We start from the raw sequence: 20,026 nt of genomic DNA, 5'->3' as shown, positions 1-20,026 counted from the left end.
TACCCAAGGACATGACTGTGAAGAACTCAACAAGCAATAAGCAAGTAACTGTCTTGCTAATAAAGATCAAACATACCAAAATATCAGACAATGTATGAATTTAAGACCTCCTAAGTTCCTTCTTCATGGATGGACTTAATCTGTGGAAATACTCTACTTATGCAGTACTTTAGTGTTCCTCCCAGTCAAGCACTAGAGCCCTCGCTCTGGTCCTAGATTTAAGACTGAGAAGTACTGAGAAGTACCCACCTGAAGCAATGCAAACATTTAACTGATCTACTCTATAATACAGTCCTAGTCCTCATTCACTGCTATAGGCAGCAGCCTATAAAGTGTGGCTGTGAAGAAGTCTAAGTGGCAAATGTATGACCTTGTTTATGTGTGGTTTCAGGACTCCTGTAGTATGAAACCACGGTACAATAGCACCTGTTTTTAGGCCATACTGTACAATAAGGGTACCGATTTAAATAGACAGCATTGTCACTGAGTACATAAACAATGCTCATTTTACAATCAAGGGGTTTTCAAAATTCCCTGTCCTCACAATATTTTAAAACCAAACAGGATAGACTTTTTCTTTTTTTTTCCAGAGAACTGGAATAAGACTATCACCAAAGACAATACACAGCATGTAACAGACCAAGAGGAACACAGCACATCTGTATTTGGTTGACAAAAGCTCCCACTTACTGGAGCACAGACCCCACTGGCAACAATATTGTCTTCTTTCTACAGTGTGCAGAGTGAAACCATACAAATATAAGTCATAAGTAAAATATAGCATATGTTCATGCTACAGAATATCACAAAATTCTCCACAGGACTCTTCATATCTGCACTGATTAACCCTAATTTAAAACACAAAGAAGATAGAGTGGTCACATAGCTTGGATACCAGGGTTTGTAAAACCTTGAGAAACATGGGAGGCCAAAGCCAGCTCTTCTGTCTGATACAATCGAGTGTGTGAGGCACAACACTCATGTCATATGCACTTACTTAAGCATAACAAGCAAAGGCCTCTGGCACCAGCATATTGGCAGTGAGATGCTGTAAGTGGTCAGCACTTCACACTGCAACACTACTGACTGCTCATATAGTGATAGACGAATATAAATTCAAGTAGCTACCAGAGCTACTGAAAATAGGACAAAAAGCAGAAGACAGTGCCAGCCCACTCAAAGTGTAGCAACAGTATTTAAAATCCATCCTCAGAAATACTGAACCTGGACATTATTTACATTCCAATTAATTCCCTCAAAAATCCCTAAAAAGATAATTTTCAGTTTCTCTAAATGAAGATGCTGCATACGGAAGAGGTTTATTTAAAATAGGCCTCACCTTCAAGGCTCTCTCTGGGGCTGGCACATGGGAATAAGGGAACAAGAGGGCAAAGGCCTCAAAAACACCTCTTTGCAACCAAAAAATAAGGTTCAGGTGAATAATTCAAAACCAAAAATGTTCACCCAAAAGCCTTCTACAGATCAATTTCAGGCACCAGGCAGGATCAAAATATTTGCAGGACCATATCACCACCCAATAAAAAATCAGCAAACGAGAGTAATTAAATGGGGAGCAATGAATTCCAACATTTCTTTAGGGTACACAAATAAACATAACTCAAAGTACATAGCTATTAATTCAACCTCTGCTGTCCCACTTTAACAACCTGTGTACAATATACAGCAGACCACCAGCTTGTTCTATAGAATTTAAGCATCAACCACTGCTTAACACACCTTGAATGAGCAATACAGAAGGGCTGGAGAAACAAGGGACTGTTGTCCCCAAGCTAATAAACACTTGTTCTAACTGCCCTCGCCCATCCTCCCTGACACCACCATTTCTGCATGCACACTCTCAGGCAGGAACAACTTTTCCACACAAACTGTGTGTTCTGGTTCAAGCAGAAAACCCTCACTCTGCCTTCACAGAGCCCGCACTCACGTGAGCCAGAAACCAGCCACCATCTGAGAGGAGCAGGAGATGCCTCTGAGTGTTAAGCAGCATTTGGCATCTGCAACCCTGGACAAGGCACCACGGCAGTGATGGCAGGCACTGAGGCCAACTCTTCACTTCAAGTTGTGTGTACTCATCTGCACCACACTGCTTTCAAAGGCTTCCGTGCTATTTACTAGGCAGCTGTTGTTCTCCACAGCTGTAAAACAATCATTCTCTTGAAAGCAAACAAAAATTACAGACCTTTTGAGATGGGTCAAACAAGCACACTGGCCTCAAACACAGGGTAGAAATTGTGACAAACAGGGCATTTAAGAAGAAACATTTTAACACAGTAATTATATGTGACAAGACAGAAGGAGTACTTTCTTCCAGTAACTGCCATTTGCTTATTTTTTAAGAAAATAATAAAAGTGGCATAATAAAACAAAATGCTTAAAAATTAAATCAAAGCCATTCTTTTTTCACTCAGATGCGTAGAATGGTAAAGAAAAAGAATTATTTCAATAATTTCCCTAGTAATACACATAATATTTAAATAGATTTAATAGTGCTGCTCCAAACCAATGAATTATGAGTTTAAAACCTATTAAAATGTAATGTTTTTTTCCTGAGCTGAGGGGAGAGAGATTTAAATTCACTGAATTTTAATATTTCAGCTTGAGCTGCAGGAGGTAGAGAAAGTCCAAATGAACTATTCCATCAGCACCATTCAAGCATGAACATTTTAATCAGTTTTACTTCCTTGGAGTTCTCCAACACAGTTTACGCTGTCATTCTGAAAGCACTTAACACAGAGGGTGTGAAAAACCACCAAGGCTTGTTATTGCCTTCACAATTGATGGCAAATAATTTTGCAGACTTCCTATCATTAAAATGTCACTGCTAAAAATTGAGGTTCAGCATTTCTTGTGCTAAACTGCATTTTCTTTGAACACCATCACATACCTGTTCTTAAGTTTTTGGTACATTTATCTCTCTCCATGTGATAAGCAGGCACACAAGCCTTCATTTCTGCCTTACTACGAAACTGCAGTTGAAAAACTATTTTAAACAGATAAAATTCTTAAAAAGTTACAAGTAAATTCCCTGGTTCCCTTATTAAAATGTAACCATACCCACACAGCATGTTCCAATTGTATAGTATAATGCATTAAAGAAAGCAAACCCCAATATTTTAAGAAACTTAGACAAATCGATTTATTAATACAGGAAATGAAAACATCATTCCTAATTAGATCATATTACTGATTTAAGGTCACGATTTGTGTGCTGCTCCAACAGTGCGTTCTTGCATATTCTATCTAATCTAAAAACACAGCAGCATGACACATGACAAGATCAACTGGGTATATCACGCTGCTCATCCTGGAACACCCAGCCTGGAAAGCAGCTCTGGATGAGCACTACAGACTGCCTTTAGGAAGAATGCCACACCACACTGCCCATGGCAACCACCAGAGGTAGACTCTGGATGCCTGCAGATTTCCAGTCCTCCTGCAACATCCTTATAATAAACCCAGTTTTGGTTTAGCTTTTCTCACTGCATCTCTCCAGAAGATGATAGATGATATTTAACTTGTTTGAGCCCATCAACAGTTTTAAACTGAACATGACCTGTGAAACAAGTCATTATAACAGTGTTTCATTCCATTAAACATAACTAGTTTATTGTCAGGAGAACAGGCAGTCTCTCTGGGTTCCGGGCTCACTTCAGTATTTTGCATTTAAACTGCACGGATCAGTGATTTGGTTCATTTACCAATGAAGATAGAATAATATTGCAAAGTTAAAAGGTGCTTCATCAGATTCCATTAAATCAGAGCACATTCATACAAAAATATGTACATGTGAAACACAAAGAGAGAGATGATCTGTGCACCTTCAGTTCTTTTCTTGTGCCACACTCCATTCTGGTAGCATGCACTTTTAACTCAAAGCCAGAGTTGCTCTGTTTGAACCAAGGGAGTTTAGCATGAGTGAGGTGAACAGAACAGGATGCCCGCAAAACAGAGACTTAAGCTACAATTTTATTTCAAAAGCTCAAATACTGCTTCTGTTTTTATCTGATGCACAGCTCAATGGGTTAAACAATCTTTGGAAGTTTTTGAAAGTACCACAGGGTTAAAAGAACACAAACCCTGTCAGACTTACTAAACAGAAAAACTACCTAAGACATCATAATCAGATACATAAGAAAGCCATGATTTCCAATAATGTTCTTTAGTTTTACTGGTATTCACTTTACAAAATATGACAAGTCTTTTCTAGCCCCATGCTACATTTTCATACTTTAAATCTCTCTAAGTGCAGACATAACGCTGTTGTGGGATTCTTGCGACATGATCTTAAGCTTATTAGATAATTTGCATTCCTGTTTGTTCCATCTTTAAAAAATTAATCTCCAAAAAACTGCATGAGATCACTTCTCCTTAAACCTAATGAGTATTCAATTCCAGTCCGTATTACTCCTGCTTTTTCTAAAATTAAAGAGGAACACACAGTATTTCCTAAGTCAACATAAAACAGCTGAGTGAAAAAAGGCAACAGAGCACGGTAAAAATCAGGCTTGTGAGGGAGCCAAGGACTAGCCAACTTTAATGCACAAACCCGAAGTCTGATAGTTCAGAGAAGTTTGAGACAACAGGATTTCAGCTGACATGAAAATGCAAACTTAGACAGGAAGACAAAAGAAAATTTACTACTGTCTGGTGGGGGGAAGACCAACAGAATCACAGCCAGGCTTCCAGACAAGTGTCTTATCTGTTTAGTGTGGTTTAGTTATTCATGAAAGCAGGATAAATTTAAGTAACTAGTGAGATTGCCAGTAACATCACACACTTTACACTTGCTTCCTTTACTAGAAATCAAATTCTTCTTAGCAGTCTCTGTAATTCAAACAAAGGTGAATGGCAAAACCGTGCACAGGTAGACTGTGAAGCATATGTGTGTGCACATACACACAAAACCACACATGCACGCAGACACACACCACAAATGCACATGCAGCACTCATGTATAAAAGCTTTAACAAAGAAGCCAACCTTCAGCCACTTACTTTATGCAAAGAATGTTAATAAAAGGCAATATTTTTGCTTAGGTAATGAAAACTAATTGGGAAATTATTCATTTCCCACTCTCCCCACTGGAGCGTAAAAGACATACAACAAATGTTATTCATGATTCTACACGATGCGCTCTGATTCACCCCCTTCTTTCTAACAGGCACTTCAGAGGAAATAAGGGTTACTCTTTTCCATTTATTATTTCTAATTGACTACCAGTGCTTTCTTGTGGTCAGAGGTATACAAAATAGAGTTAGAAACAGCCTATTAAAAACAAGCTCCAATCAGACTGCTGTTCTAAACTACTGTCAGCAATGATCAGAAAGTCCTGATTTCCTTGTTAAAAGACAGAGGCATAATTGAAGCAATATCTTCACTTCAGATTGATTATTCGGCGACCCTTATCCACATCTTCATTCAGCAATTTGAATTTTAATGAAAGTAAATGGAATAATTAGCATTTCAAAGTGTGTTTGATACACTGAATAAAAAAAGAAAAATACTTTTATGTATAATCTATACACAAAAGAAAAAGCATTTGGGAGGACGCAGAAGATACGAAGTACAGTTGTAGTGTCTTCATTAGAATAACTAAAACAACTGCTTGCTTCAGCTGCATAATTATACAAGAGAATAATGTGTTATTAAGTTATGACTTCTCACCTTTATTTTATGTAGTGTGAACAGCCAGGGCTTCCATTGTTACGTCTGTCTCTTCATTTTGTATTTAAAAAATACAAAAACTGTGGCTGCCCACACCTATAAAATCTCTGTACTGGGCTAATATCTCTGTCAGTTAAGGTTTTACAAAAGGGGCTCTACACACCTATATTTATAGATGACTAAGAGCAGGACACCTATAGGCACAGTGCTGGTGAGTTTTTCTGCTGTTGATTTTGGTTTCTTTTGTTGGTATGTTTGGGTATTTTGGTTTTGGTGGGCATGTTTTGGTTGGTTGGTTTGGTGGGTGGGTTTGTTTTTTAAAGTAACAGCTATTTTTAAATGTAAAAATAAAAGGTGTGGTTAATATTTAGAAACTTGAACCAAAACGTAGAAAAAGATATGGGCAGCAGGGATGGGCAAAAAAAGTCTGTCATACCAAGGATACCTGTTACCACAGCTGCAGAATCAGACTGGCAGGTGGTATGCAAAGGAAACAATGTTACTTAAATAGAACAACAACAAAAACAAACAAAAAAACCCAAACAAACAAAAAAAACACCCCAAAACAAAACAAAAAAAAAATACTGAGCCTGCTTTGGGGAATAGATACAACACAGACATTAATTACCCCATTAGTCTTCTTGGCACAGTGCAAGCAAAAGTCTTCAGGTAGTAACCAGCTTTTATGAAGATCAAGCTACTGAACTTCACCATTGCCCACAACTTTTGCCCAGCTGATGGAAATTAGTTCATGCAAGAGAGAAAGAAAAAGAAAAGCTATTTACAAACACTTTCAGAGCTAAAATGGAAAGACCACATACCCCAATGATTGCGTTCAGCTCTGCCATGGTCACTTGTTTGGCACGCTCCACAGCCTGCACCACTTGTTGCTGGTGCTATAAATGAAGATCAGAAACAGAATAAAATTACTTGTTTTCTAAAGTATTAAGCACAGATTCTTACTTCTACTGTTTTTATTTGCTTTTCTAAGACATGCAGGATCTGAAGTAACTATTCTCTAACACACGTTGTGTGTTGATAAGCAAAAAAATATAGGCAAAGGGAAGATTTTTATTTTTATGCCATTACATGCTGGGAACTACACCTTTACTTCCCAAAGAACTATTTCACAACCTGGCTAAATGGGAAGCTGTCATCCTTTTGTTCATCAGTGTGCTTGTGAATTTAAATGCCATCTTCAAATGTGAGCCCCTTTCCTTACAGCCATGGAAACTTTATGAAAAAACCCCACCCAGTATTCTCAAAGGAAAGGCATATATTTTCAACAAGCACATGGCAATCACATCACTGAAGAATATACAGGTACACTTCAAAGCAGCTCAACCATAAGAAAAAATTCAAAATGGAATTCACAAATCTGTCAAACATGTGAAATAGAACTAATTATTTCAATCCCCAACATGTAAATTTTAATAGCTTTAAAAAGTCCATCAAAAACACATGGTCTAATTAACAACACAGTTTACAAGCTTCAGCGGTTGTAGTATCAGTTTGAGTGATACTGTATTCCTGCAGTAAATTCAAAATGCTGTATGTTGAAAGCTGACTGGTATTTATTTGAAAACATCAACTGCAAACAAAATAAGGTTCTCATCTTGCAACCAGATCCGTGCCTGTTCAGACCTCTACCAGTGGCAAATTAATGTTCACAGGCAGCCTCACAGAACCAGGATGACACAGAATAAATAAGTGCAAGGAGGGGTCATAGAGAATGGCAAGTAGGTTGTGTGATCTGCACTGAGAGTAAGACATCGTTGATTTACAGCCACAGGTTGAACAGAAAAAGGAGGGAGGTCCTGACTGTCTGGAGAGGTGCAAAAACAGTAAAAATGAAACATCAGCTTTGCATCAAAACCAACATCCAGATGTTTTTTGGCACAAAGTTGAAGGGAAAGGTTGAGAAGGTCCCTTTAAAGATTCAAGTTCACCCTCCCATGGCTCTGTATACGGGCAGAATGAAGCCACGGTACAGACCATCTTGTACAGCAACTCCTCCTTTGCATCCTTAGCAGGAGCAAGAAGTTGCATAAAATAAAATGAGAAACAAAACCCTCAAGACCACCTCCAGCAAAGGAGTTAGGTGAAGAGCATCAAGACTCCCCAGGGAGCTCTCTAAGCCCCACTGCAGGAGGGGCTTAAAAGGGAGGGGCTGTAAAAAAGGCTGCTGCTACTTCAGCGGCTTGGCAGGTTCCAATTTCACAATTCTCAGTGAAACACACAAACAAAAATGGCATTTTCACTTAGAAGCCCTCTTGCCTGCAAGTTCTCAGGGCAAGGAAAAACAAACCTAAAAATCCATCCATAACTGTATGTCCTGGTTTTGGCCCGTACAGAGTTAATTTTACGCAGCAGCCATAAGGTTTGGGTGTGTCTGGGCTGTTCTATACCACCCCATCTCATTGCTCCCAGGCAAATATGAGGGACTCTTAGGCTTCCAGAAGAAATGACTTTTGGTCCGGGAAAGCATGGCAGCTAGAGGGTTTGTCTTTCATTGGTTTTTGGTCCTGGGCTTGGTGAACAACTTTGTTTATACATCAACCTCTCTCTGTATATTTTTGTTATTAGCATTCTTACTGTTACTGTCTGCTTTATCTCACTGCTGTTTACAGTAATTTGTTCTTATCTCAACCCATAATCTCTGACTTTTTTTCTCTCATGGAGGAAGGTGATGGAGGAAGTGTCTGCATGGTTTTCTTTTTAGTGGGAGCACTAAACTGGGGGGTGCCATTCCTGACCAACGACACTAAGAAATTCTGATCCCAACTAAGAAAAACAGATAAATGCAGGTAATGAAGGCTGTAATTTAGAAGGAAGAATATGGTTTTAGAGTTTGTTTGTTTTTAAGCAAAAAATTGCATGAAGGAAATTACTGAAGACCACCTAGAATACTGCCACTTTGTAGCTGTAAATAGAATCACAGAAGTTCCATTCAGAGTTTTGTAAAACTATAGTGCCAATATAAAACAATCTGCCACTTTTAAGAAGACAGTGTTAAGACTAAAATACTGGTTGAACATCTGCAAACATGTTCTTGATATTCAGGAAAAAATTTTTTAAAATTTAAAATACAGTGTATTCCTACCACAGACACCAAAGGAAATCATGACATTCGAGCACCAAGTTCCTGATAACACATTATCAGCTCCAGGTTATCACTTGTTAAGGAAAGGCAGAGCTTTCACCAATTATATAGCTGAAAGCCTGGTGACCCATGACTCTATATGTCAACAGCATGATTATAAAAATTACACCACTATTTTCTGGTAGAAGTCATTCACATCACGCAATTTTTCATCAGGTAATTAAAAAAAACCCCAAAGAACAAAGCAAAGTTTTTAAAATATTTACATTTTTAAATAAAAGCATTTACTGAGAAGTTTTTAGTCATCTTCTCTTTCATACAATTTCACAGGCAATGCTTTTTGCACTGAGGTAAAGAAAGCTCTTGTACACATGAGTATTCTACTCCAACATCAATTTACTTGAATCCTGTTCCCAGGAGAAGAAAAAACTTCTAAGGCTTCTACAAAAGCTGGCGTAAACCTATCAAAACTATGGTAAAAATTACTTCCATTTGCATTCAAGATTTGGAAAATAAGTTAACTCCACAAAAGCAAGAGCACTTTCTGTTCCCTTACAGCAAACACATAAAAAATTTGGGGAAAATGTTACTTCATTTTTAGGTCAGAGGAAAAGAAGGACAAGGGATGGACTACCAAAACTCCACTTTCAGATTTCTGCCAGAGCAGCCACAAAATCCATCCTTCATTGATTCTAACAGGTTTGGGATCAGGACTTCACAGAGAGGAGAAAACCCAAGGGCCTAGTAACATTGAACTTAAATTAGGTACAGTAGAGGCAATTAAACTCTCATAGTGGTAGCTGCTTTAACATTGATTTGATCTTCAGTGGCTTTGTATGCAAAAGACTCAAAAGAGGTGGTCTGTAATTAGCCTTTCCACCACTTCCAGCTCATTGCAACAACTGAGAAGGCACCTACCTCTTCAGCTCCCAAAAAAGCCCATGAGAGGCATGCCTCAAGTGACCCTGGTGCTACTTCAAGTTACGGACAAAAGCCACACGCTTGAGTGAAAAAAGGCACAGGAAAGTCCATGCAGGGTTTGAAGAGCTGTCTGCTCACAGTCCTTCTGAAAGTGGGGTGGGCTGGGGGCTCCATGTTACCAGCCATGGCTCTAGGAACAGATGGGGATCTCTACACGGAGAGAAGGAGCCCAGATGACTCCAGGCACCCACTGCAACCCAAAACCAAGGTGAGAGGCACGGAGCCCAGGGACCGGCTGAGCAGGATGGCAACCAACTGAACTGTCACCCAAGGATGGATGGTTCCAACACCTGCCATGTGCCTGAACACCCTCCTGGGCCAGCACAACAGCAACAAACAGCATTATGTTAGAACCAAGCAGCACACATCCACCTGCCCACCAAGTGATCATGTAGCAATTTACAGCCAAGTAAAAACAGCAACAACAAAAATGGGCTACTTTATCCCCAGCCAAATATAGACACAGGGGTGCAACTTTCACACACATTTAATGCTAGCCTTCCTCTGTGCACACAAGCAAATGACAGATCTGGGTTTTTTTCATTTATGGGAAAACAGTATTTTGCACTGCATTTAACATGCCAGAGCAATGAGCTCAATACCCTGCCCCACCTGTCATGCAGACTAGTACTGTTTCTCCCTTCTAACTTCTCCTGTTTCCTCACCCCTTTTTGCATTCCATAATGAGTGGTGTGTCTGTACTTGCCTCGTGTTGGAAAATCACTTCTTTTAAGTCTCACAGCGGGTAGCAACAGCTACAGAGACCACAAGAAGAATACAGGCTTTTTCACCATCACATTGTCTCACCACACAGTTGTCACCTAGCCCTGGCTTATGTACAAGCACTGCAACATGGTGGAAAATTCCCAGGCTTTTTATACCATGTCAGAGCTCTCCACAGCTCCCAATGACAGGGGAGCTGTGCTGACAGCAAGCGAGCAGCCAAAATTCCCGCAGGCACAAACACAATTATACTGGTGTTAAAAACCCCTAATTACAGCCTGACTTCAGGATCGCCACCAACAGCCAAAGCAAAACTCACTGAAAAATTTGCTTTGAAGAATCAGCAATCTCTGCTATTCCTTACATGTACTATTTTGCTGTTACATGTTTAGAGGAAATACAGGTCTTGCTTAAGAGCTGCAGCACTGTCCTTCTCGGAAACCCTATCTAGAGACAGCACAATGAGACAAGGCCCTGCCAAAAATGCTAGTGAGTATTGGAAAGCAAATACACATTCACCATGGAGTACAGCACACACTGCAAAAGCTAGAAGGGACAAGCTGGGTCACTGCTTCCAGGCACCATAACTCAGACAAGATATAATAACTACTGAAGAAAAATGTAAGAGCATTATTAGCAATATATGCATAAATTGCTAATGAGATGCATTCCTTGGCAGAAGGATTACAGATCTCTCAGAGCTTCCTTGTATTTACTGTTTAGCTCTAGTCTGGGTCAAGTCTAAGATGGAGGCAAATAATTCTGTCTTCTCAACCTCAAATCTCAGACCAAAAGCTAGTTCCTCTTGATCAGGATGTAAGAGCTCCTGCTCTGTTTCTACATAATGGATCATCTCTTCATGTAAATTTACCAGACTTAGAAACACCTCTAGGGAAAGCATGTACAAAGAAGAGTAAGCATATTATAGCCCACATCAATCTCTTAAAAGGAAAAACCATCAAGTGATATCAAAAGGTTTGAAAAGAGAAGACGCCAAGCAGAATTTCCTTTGTTTGTTTACATGTATGCATGCCAGTGCTTGGCATTTTATTATACTAGTAACTACATCTGACCACCTTAATGTGCACAGGGAACTGAAGATGCCTGTTAAAAAACAACCCATCTAGCTTGTTATTAGCTAGTTCACTGGCATTTGAAAGAGAAAGTGATCCTTCCAAAAAGGTTTATTACAGCCTCCTTCAGTCTTACAAAATGCTTACATTGAGGCACGTAAGTTGACAGGGATCAATATGGGCTTCTCAAGCAGCTTCTGCAAATAGTGATGAGCTCCAAGTTGCCACAACTTACAGCATTTGCTGTACATCAGCCAGCTTGCATGTGTTTCATGAATATAAACACAGACAGTATTTACTCAAAATAAGGTAACTGTGATACACATCTCCGGATGCACTGAAGAAATGCCACTATCCAGCACTTGAGGACATTCAGCACTTAGCCCACAGCAACAGCCAAAGGTTGCAACCAGCCACACATACCACCTTGAGCAGACAGGAACTAGCCCCAACTTGAAAGCCACCGGGCTGGGTAAGTGTCATACTCTGCTGAAGCTGGTAAATCCAGCTAAGAAGTGTCAACTAGCAGAGACACTATCTATGGCTATAGATACAAAATTAATTACACTGTACCGGCTAGATCATTCAAGCAAGGCAACATTGAACTATCTACCAAATGCAACAGATCAAAACTAAATCAACTGAATGACCACAACCTACACCCTTTGCAAGCACCCCTTTCGTCTTATACAACAGGAACTACTCTGAGCACATTGGTATCTCACAACATCACATAGAGGTGGAAAATGACTGTTGCAACACAAGAAGTCCAAAACCACAGCAGAAATCAAACACAAATTACCCCTGAGGTCCATCTCACATTTCTGACCACAGAGTCACTCTTTCCTGCAAAAATGGGAAGTTTGTATTTATTTCTTGGTGCTGTTTTTTACAGTCTGCCTAAACTCGAATAAAAGTAAAAACAAGGTACCAGTTGACTGTGTGTTTAGGCAGGTTAGAAACATTGTTTTAAATATATGCTTAGATGATGTACAGCACAATAAAACTGACTGAGGCCTGGAGAATGTACTGAATACTTTACTGGATTTCCCCCAGAAACAAAGCAGACAGTAGTACACAGTGGGGTGATGTATTATAAATGCATCCTTTTTACAAGATCTCTAGTGATTTTGCCCACAATTTCTTACTTCTAAGTGAGTTATCACAAGCCATTGATTCCTTACGAAGTTAACAAGCAATAAGACAAGTTAACCTGGCGCTATTATGAGGCAATAATCTTGCCATCAGTGCATGCAACCACTGTATTTTGTTCATTTTTCCCTCAGGCACAATATAAAGAAGCCTGATCACATTTTTCAGCCACTATTCCACAATTAGACTGTATGTAAAATGCATAAACAGCAAGAGCACGCTGCAATTCAATTCTCTATTAATCTGGATGATGAAATAAATAGACTTCCATTAAGACATTAACTTCTTAAAGACACAAATTAGAGAGGAACCAAGACTATCAGTATACTCGAATTTGAAGCTTAGTTATCTTCTGACACATTGTTGTATGTCAAAATAAACTGACTTTAACATGTATTCTTACTAGAAGAGGTCAATCATCAAGATTTTCCCAAACCCATTACAAAAACAGTCACTGGCAGTTGCACTGTCAAAGCACATAAAAAGCTTTTTTATGCTTCCTCTCTCAATCCTTCCCCCCTGTCTATAGATGGTAAAATATCTCTGCACAACAACAAAAAAAAGCCCCATGTAACTACACCTATAGAGACTCTGAAGCAGCGAAAGTACAAAACAGCTACCTGTTTTAGATCTGTGCAGGACTCAAATTCTGATCCTCCAGCAATGGAGCAAGAACATTACACATCTCTTAGCTTCCACAAATCCATCTTAATAAGCAGAGAGTACAGTGAGTACTCACAAACACTGTCAGGTTCTAGCTTTGACGGCGTTATTCTTGTTTCAAACACACACAGATACACACAAACGTGGCCCGCACAAAGCTCATTAGCTGAACAGCAACATGGAGCACACAGCCACTCATTTGCAGCAGGCTAAGCAGCTCTCTTGAAAAGCATTGGCATTTTATGTAACAACTGAAAAGCCAGGAGAAACTCACACTGTGTTCTCAGGCATGATGTTGTACAGACCCAATACCCAAAAATACACCTTCCAAGTTTTGTCTTCGCAGCTACATTTTGCACTGAAATGAAACCACGTGCTAAACTGATTTACACTAACCCTCACCAGCAGATCCCAGTCTCCAGTCCCTTTCCTTCAGAGGGGTGGACAAGGGAAGCCACTATGCACCCAAGGTTTCCTTTCATGAACCACACTTCCTATTTATTTCACACAGTCCAGTTGCTCGGAAGCTTCTGCATTAGCTCCCATCAACTCCCCCAAATCCCAGCGCCTCTTAAATTATCTACAATGCACTCACAGTAATTCCAGCAAATCATAATTTGGAGAAAATTAATGCTTAGAGAAATTAGCTCACAGTGAGTTTCAATTTTCTGCTTATATTCCCCAAATACGCAAAAACATAAAAGGATTTAAGGTAGTAAGTAATCGGGGACACAGAGAGAAAAAAGCCAACATAAAAACTGTGTTTCTATGCCTGCAGTGTTGAACATCATTATTCATGTACCAAAACAGAAGTTTATGCCGAACTTTAATGTTCATTGCCAAGGATGTAGCACAAATTATGCCTTTCTAGCATTTTTGCCAGCTGTCTTTGGTTTCAGACCCACAAAATCATAATTGCAAGAAAAACTATACTGTACGTTAAAGAAAAATATTTAAACTGAAATTCTGCTTTGACATTACAACACATTCCATCTCATAAATATATCTAAATGATATTATAATAGGCTTGAAGAAGATAACGATGATAAAGTGATAACAGCACAATGGAAAGTCATTTACAAGAGCCAAGAGTTTCATAAGGAAATAGGTTCAACACAAAGTCCCACTTTTGTAATAGATACAATGATGCAATCGTTTATATCAGAAGCAGTACAAATGACTACCTACCTCTTGGGACAGGAAGGGAATGACTTGTGCACATATAGCATTCAGCCTCTTGACAATTTCTGCCTGCAAGTCACAAAAAAAAGAGAAGCTCAATTACATAAATTCTCAAATGCAACTGTCACCCATGAACCCTAAAGAGACATTTGTTTGCTTTTTTTCAACTGGCTGTCCTCTGGCCAAGAGATATTCTCAAAATAACAAAATCACAGATCCAAATGTACTTAGGAAGCTAGTAATTTCTGGCTAAAATATTCTCCTTAAAAGCCACTATTTAGAACTGATACAAAGAGTAGTTAGTTTTGATTACATAGTAACAGGAATTTAAAGAACAGAATCTTCAGGAGGTGTAACAAAAAACATCAACAAAACTCTGTGTATTAAACTAAACTCCTACGACGCAAAAGGAAGGATCATTTCAAATAAGAGCGCTGTCATTGTAAGCAAAGGGAACAAACACACCATTTACTTGTAACAGTATCATGAGAACATTAGCATTGTAATATATAGCATATCATGAGAACATTAGCACTGTAATATACAATCTCACTGATAATCATTCTACCATATATTTTGGAAAGGAATACTGCAGTCCCGTAACACACTTCTGTTGTCTATTCTCCTAGTTAGTAGTAGTTACCTTCATGTGGCAACAGTAACCACATACTAATAATAATTGATGTTTTATTTTCACACCAGAGATCAATTATTATTCTCTGTATTTAATCTGAAAATCTCAACAGATACAGAGAAAATCTGTTTAGATAACGTAAGAAATACAGCCCCAGAAGCAGAATATTCAAAGCCACACAGACTTTTCTACCATAAATCATCGTTTTCTTACAATAAATTCTAGCCGGGATCCTCATTTTATGATCGGACAGAATGCTTTGCCTTTTACAAAGTCACAAATCATATGATGAACACATACTAACATGCAATTTAGTATTCCTTCTTCTAAATGCAAACCTTCCAGCCTTTTAGCTATGCTGTCTTTTAAATGGCAAACACTTGGAAAAGAATCTATAGATCAGAAAGGCTCACAAGTAACAGTAAAAAGTCAGAAGTATTAAATATAGTAAATCTGGGTTCAAGGAATATTACAGTTAGAGAGCTATGTAACCAGCAGACATGGACTGCAAGAGGTAAGAGCACATGTGAAACTAACTCTGCCCCCTTGTGCATACTGTGTGATACACACGAGCTAGTACATGCTATTTTGGAATACTGCTTCTTCCACTCTCTGAAACCCATCAAGATTCCCACATGATATTTATATAGCAATTTCTATGTTAAACTGTCCTTGTATCTCCCCACTGGTCTTCACTGTTTATGCAAGTCCTCATCTCATTAAATTTATGCATTTTAATAATTTTTTTTGTATTTGTCTACCACAGCTTTTCTATTTATTGAGCAGCACAGGTACCTTATAGTATACTTTATATTATGTTCTGTCCAGCAAAAATCTAAATTATTCACAAATTTCAAATGCACCTATAATATAGATATCCCACAAGGCAAAATTTAAATATTCCTTTAAACAGACAGCATTTACTACACTAGTTGACAAGGAAAATTATTAACTGACTGCTACACAAAGCAGCACAGGGAGTGACAAGCTGTGTGCACCTAAGCTTCAGCCAGAAAGCCTGCACAATCCAATACAGCATTACTTGAATAACAGTATTTGATTAAGGAAATGTAGACTGTAATACAAGGCACAGCTGGAAATACCTGTTCTTAGTGGTTCAAGCACCATTAATCTAGTCATTTCCAAATTTTGGGTTCCAGCCACAATGCTGTATTTTTTGGAGAAATCTCCTGAGTGCCCTAAAGCCAGAGAGAAAACGACACATTCTATTCTTCCAGGCTTTTCCACATGAGCAGAAAGTTCCCAAGTGCCCCTGTCCTGGCATAAGCTGAAGTCACTCTGACCTGCTATTTAGCACACATATGTGCCTTCATAAAAAAAGTAAAAAAAGACACATCATGCTTTCTTCTGCTGCAAAACAACTCCTCCTCATCTTTAAAAATGCCTGTCACAACCTTGCCCTGCACAGCTCCATGGGGGTGCCTTTGGAAAAACACTCTTCTACCTCAGCTACATTAGCTGGATATCTTTACTGCACTGCTAAGGAACTGAGAACAAAACCAGCTCCAAGTGCCATGCAGAAGCTCAGTGTCTAATTTTAAAAAGCTTGCAGATTCATAGATTTTAAGGCCAGAAGGGACTGTTACAATTGTCTTTTCTGACCTCCTGGGTAACACAGGCTGTAAAACTTCACTGGCTTCGCAATCAAACCCGTAAATTACTGTTCAGCTAGGATATAGCTTAGTCAACAAAAATAATTTTATTCAATTCACTTTGAGGCATTTCTTCTCAAGTAAGGTACTCAACCATAGATACTTCAAGTTATTTCAGTTATGATGTCTTTCTTTTGATCACTTCTCTCCGCCCTCCCCAACAGAAGCATGTCTCTCTTCTACTGCTCTTCTGGCCAAAATGTGGCTGAAATATATTTGCTTGGTATTTATATAAAAATTCACCTCTGGCAGATTCTGAACCTGGGAAATGTTCAACTAAAAAAAAGAGTTTTCAAAAAGCTGTAAGTGAAAACAGGCGGCTGAATATGCGCAGTTACACAACTGCAATAAATCTCTTCATATCAATCCCACTGGAGTGCAGAACGAGTCCTTTCATGCTGTATGCAGGGAAGTGAGCTGATGGAGACACCACCCAGCTCGGCCTATGGAAAAGGAGCTAATACAACTTCAACTAAAGCTGAAACATTCCTCAGCAGCATTTCTCTACTAGGCCGGTCACAACAAAGCCAAAAAGCCTTTGCTATGCCAAAGTGTTTGCATTTTTTCCTTATTAAAACAGTCCTCACTTTCCCTAATGAAGAGCATCCCCAGTTGCATGGTTGTGCATACAGTTACCTTTTGTCATCCCCCAACCTCAGGCAGCGAGGAAACAGCTGAGCTGAGCAGCAGCAGACTGCAGAGACACAGCGTGACTGAGACATGGACTGCCTACATTTGGAGACCACATCCAGTCTGAAGGCATGATGGAAAACACTGTGTACATGCACAAATGATAGGAAGGTACATGTTCTGTACCAAGAAAAGTCTCACACCAGACATTTTCACAAGGTAAATATGAAGTACACTCCGTCTCAATACTGCAACTGTTTCAACAATTTACTGCAGGAGATAATGCCACAGGCTTGTCTTCCACAAAACACAAGAGAAAGGGGTTGGCTGCCAGAAGCCAGTTGAGTGAGTTCCTTGAGACGCTGCCCTGAAGCTTGAAGGTGTAGGTACTGATGGCATAGACTAGCATCTCAATAGACCTTTTCCTAGTTCCCCTGAGGAAGCCTGGAAACTCATTCTTCTTTGCCTAAAATACAAACTCTGACAAGGTAAAGCCCAACTCCACATTTCTATTTACATACATTTTTAAAACCCTAGATTTGAACAACTTAGGAATGCTTTTTTTTTTTTTTTTTTTTCCTATTAGGCACCAGGTCAATGGGTTTCCACAATCAGTCTAACTGACAGAAGGAAAAAGTATGATTTCATAAAACCAGGCATCCAATTCCTCACATGGAAAGTCAAAGCTGCCTCGGAAACATGGCTGCTCCCACAGTCATCTAATTTTACTTCTTTTGTCCTGCAGGACCAGGCTGTAGAGAGGCTTCATTTATTGACAGGCCCTTCCACTGGGCTTCAGTTATCAGCCAGCAATGCTACGGACACACACACTTCTAATGGTTTACGTTTTGAAACCAAGTCTAATCTGATGGCACAGTGCCCAAACTCCTTTTCCAGCATAGCCATTAAAGGATGTAGGTTATTGCTGTTGTCACCATTGATATTTGTCATTGTAATGTAATTAGGGCCCTAAAATGATGCATTACAGCCCTTGGCACAGCTTCTATTAAAATCTTTTCTTCTGCTCACTGAACTGCGACCTGCTTTCTGATGAATAACAGACAGACAGCTTTAGGGTGAAGAACAGATTCATCAAAGTAGTATTTTCCAGCTCTGGAAATAAAATAAATAAATAAATGAGTAAGAGGGCAACCTAAAAAGAAAAACACAGGGGGCGGGGGATGAGGGGGAAGGAAAGCAAACAGCACACTTGAATTTCATCTGACCACTTGAAATTCTGATTGCATCTAATGAATCTTTCTTAGGACAATATATTCCCAGCCTGTGAATCACATGGTTAATCAGGGCTCTAATCTGCTATCCATCAGCCTATGCCAGCACTGTAAATTCCAATTACATTTATAGGTTATATGGGTCATGCATTCCCGAACAACTATATTCATGGATATCCCATGTAAACTGGCATGTTTTCCAAAATGCTGTTGCTAGTGTTACTGAATGTTATAATACTATTCAAAGCTTTATGAAAGCTCCTGATAAACAACTGCTAAATTATTGCCTGTGGATACAGCGTGACGCTCTGAAATAGCATTAATGGCCCAATAAAAGGGTGACTGTTCATGCCAAAATATAAAAAAGATAGCTTTTGCTGCCACAGTTTGTCAAATCTGTTAACAAACACCGACACTTCTATTACTCCTTTCTCTGAACACAAAAGATGCTTGGTTTTGCATAAAAACACACCAGCATGGAACTAGGAAAAATGAAGAAAAGGCGGAAAGGAAATGCTTGGCCTTGAATTGCCTTTTTGCTTATGTAATGCAAGCTTGTATTGTTTGCATCCTTTGGGTGACACCTACAAGTCACTGTTTTAAAAATTCTGATCTTTTTTCATAGCCACCTAAGTGACATAATTTTTTTAAAAAGAGATTAAATATTTATTAACCACAATGTTAACTGTTTTCTTTTTTTCTGTGTGTTTAGAGATGATAATAAAGTCACTGTGCCAGAATCTGATCCCAGTAAAAATCCCAGTAAAGATATGAAGACCCATATCAGTTAGCAGTCCCTTCAGCATTGTTGCAAGGATTCAACACAAGAGCAAAAGCTGAAGTTTCTGATTCAGACAATGAAATCTTTTGGACCTGACAGTTAAGTGGTACTTTATTTCCTAAATACACCCAAAATCCTGACACCTTATGTTCATGAGTGCCTATAAACTGTTCTGAAAGCTGTTCAAAGATAAGTCTGTACACAAGACTGTACCTTAGGCCACATGAGGCGACCCAGTCTATGAAGGGGACTCAGTAAAGCTGGTCCTTGGAGTACAACCATGGCTCCACTACTATCAGTTGTAGGCAAAGAAGAACAAGTGATGGACCATTAGACTCCTAAATCCCTTTCAGGATGGCAACGTAGTGGTTTAGTTCCATTTACCCTTGCCACACACAGCTAAAATAGGACATAAGCACTTGCTTAAATATGTTCAAGTGCCTTAATTAGCATTCTAGCATATGTCCAAATTCTTAGCACTGATGGAGATTAAAAAAGAAGCAAGAGTCTTATA

At 39.1% G+C, this 20,026-nt stretch overlaps 1 protein-coding gene across 2 annotated transcripts in view; it reads right to left on the bottom strand.

Annotated features, from left to right (window-relative positions):
- TLE4 (TLE family member 4, transcriptional corepressor) overlaps positions 1-20,026 on the bottom strand; it is a 98,280-nt gene that overhangs the window by 52,644 nt on the left and 25,610 nt on the right. For both annotated transcript variants that reach the window (XM_015615329.3, XM_015615330.3), the window contains exons 5-6: positions 14,569-14,631; positions 6,507-6,581 (exon numbers count right to left, since the gene is read on the bottom strand). In XM_015615329.3, coding sequence (XP_015470815.1) covers positions 6,507-6,581; positions 14,569-14,631 — 138 coding nt within the window. The remainder of the gene's footprint in view (positions 1-6,506; positions 6,582-14,568; positions 14,632-20,026) is intronic.

The sequence above is a fragment of the Parus major genome, chromosome Z (genome assembly GCF_001522545.3).
Source record: "Parus major isolate Abel chromosome Z, Parus_major1.1, whole genome shotgun sequence".
NCBI lineage: Eukaryota > Metazoa > Chordata > Aves > Passeriformes > Paridae > Parus > Parus major.
The sequence above is the reverse complement of the archived record's forward strand: the minus strand, read 5'-3'. Positions and strand labels throughout refer to the sequence as shown.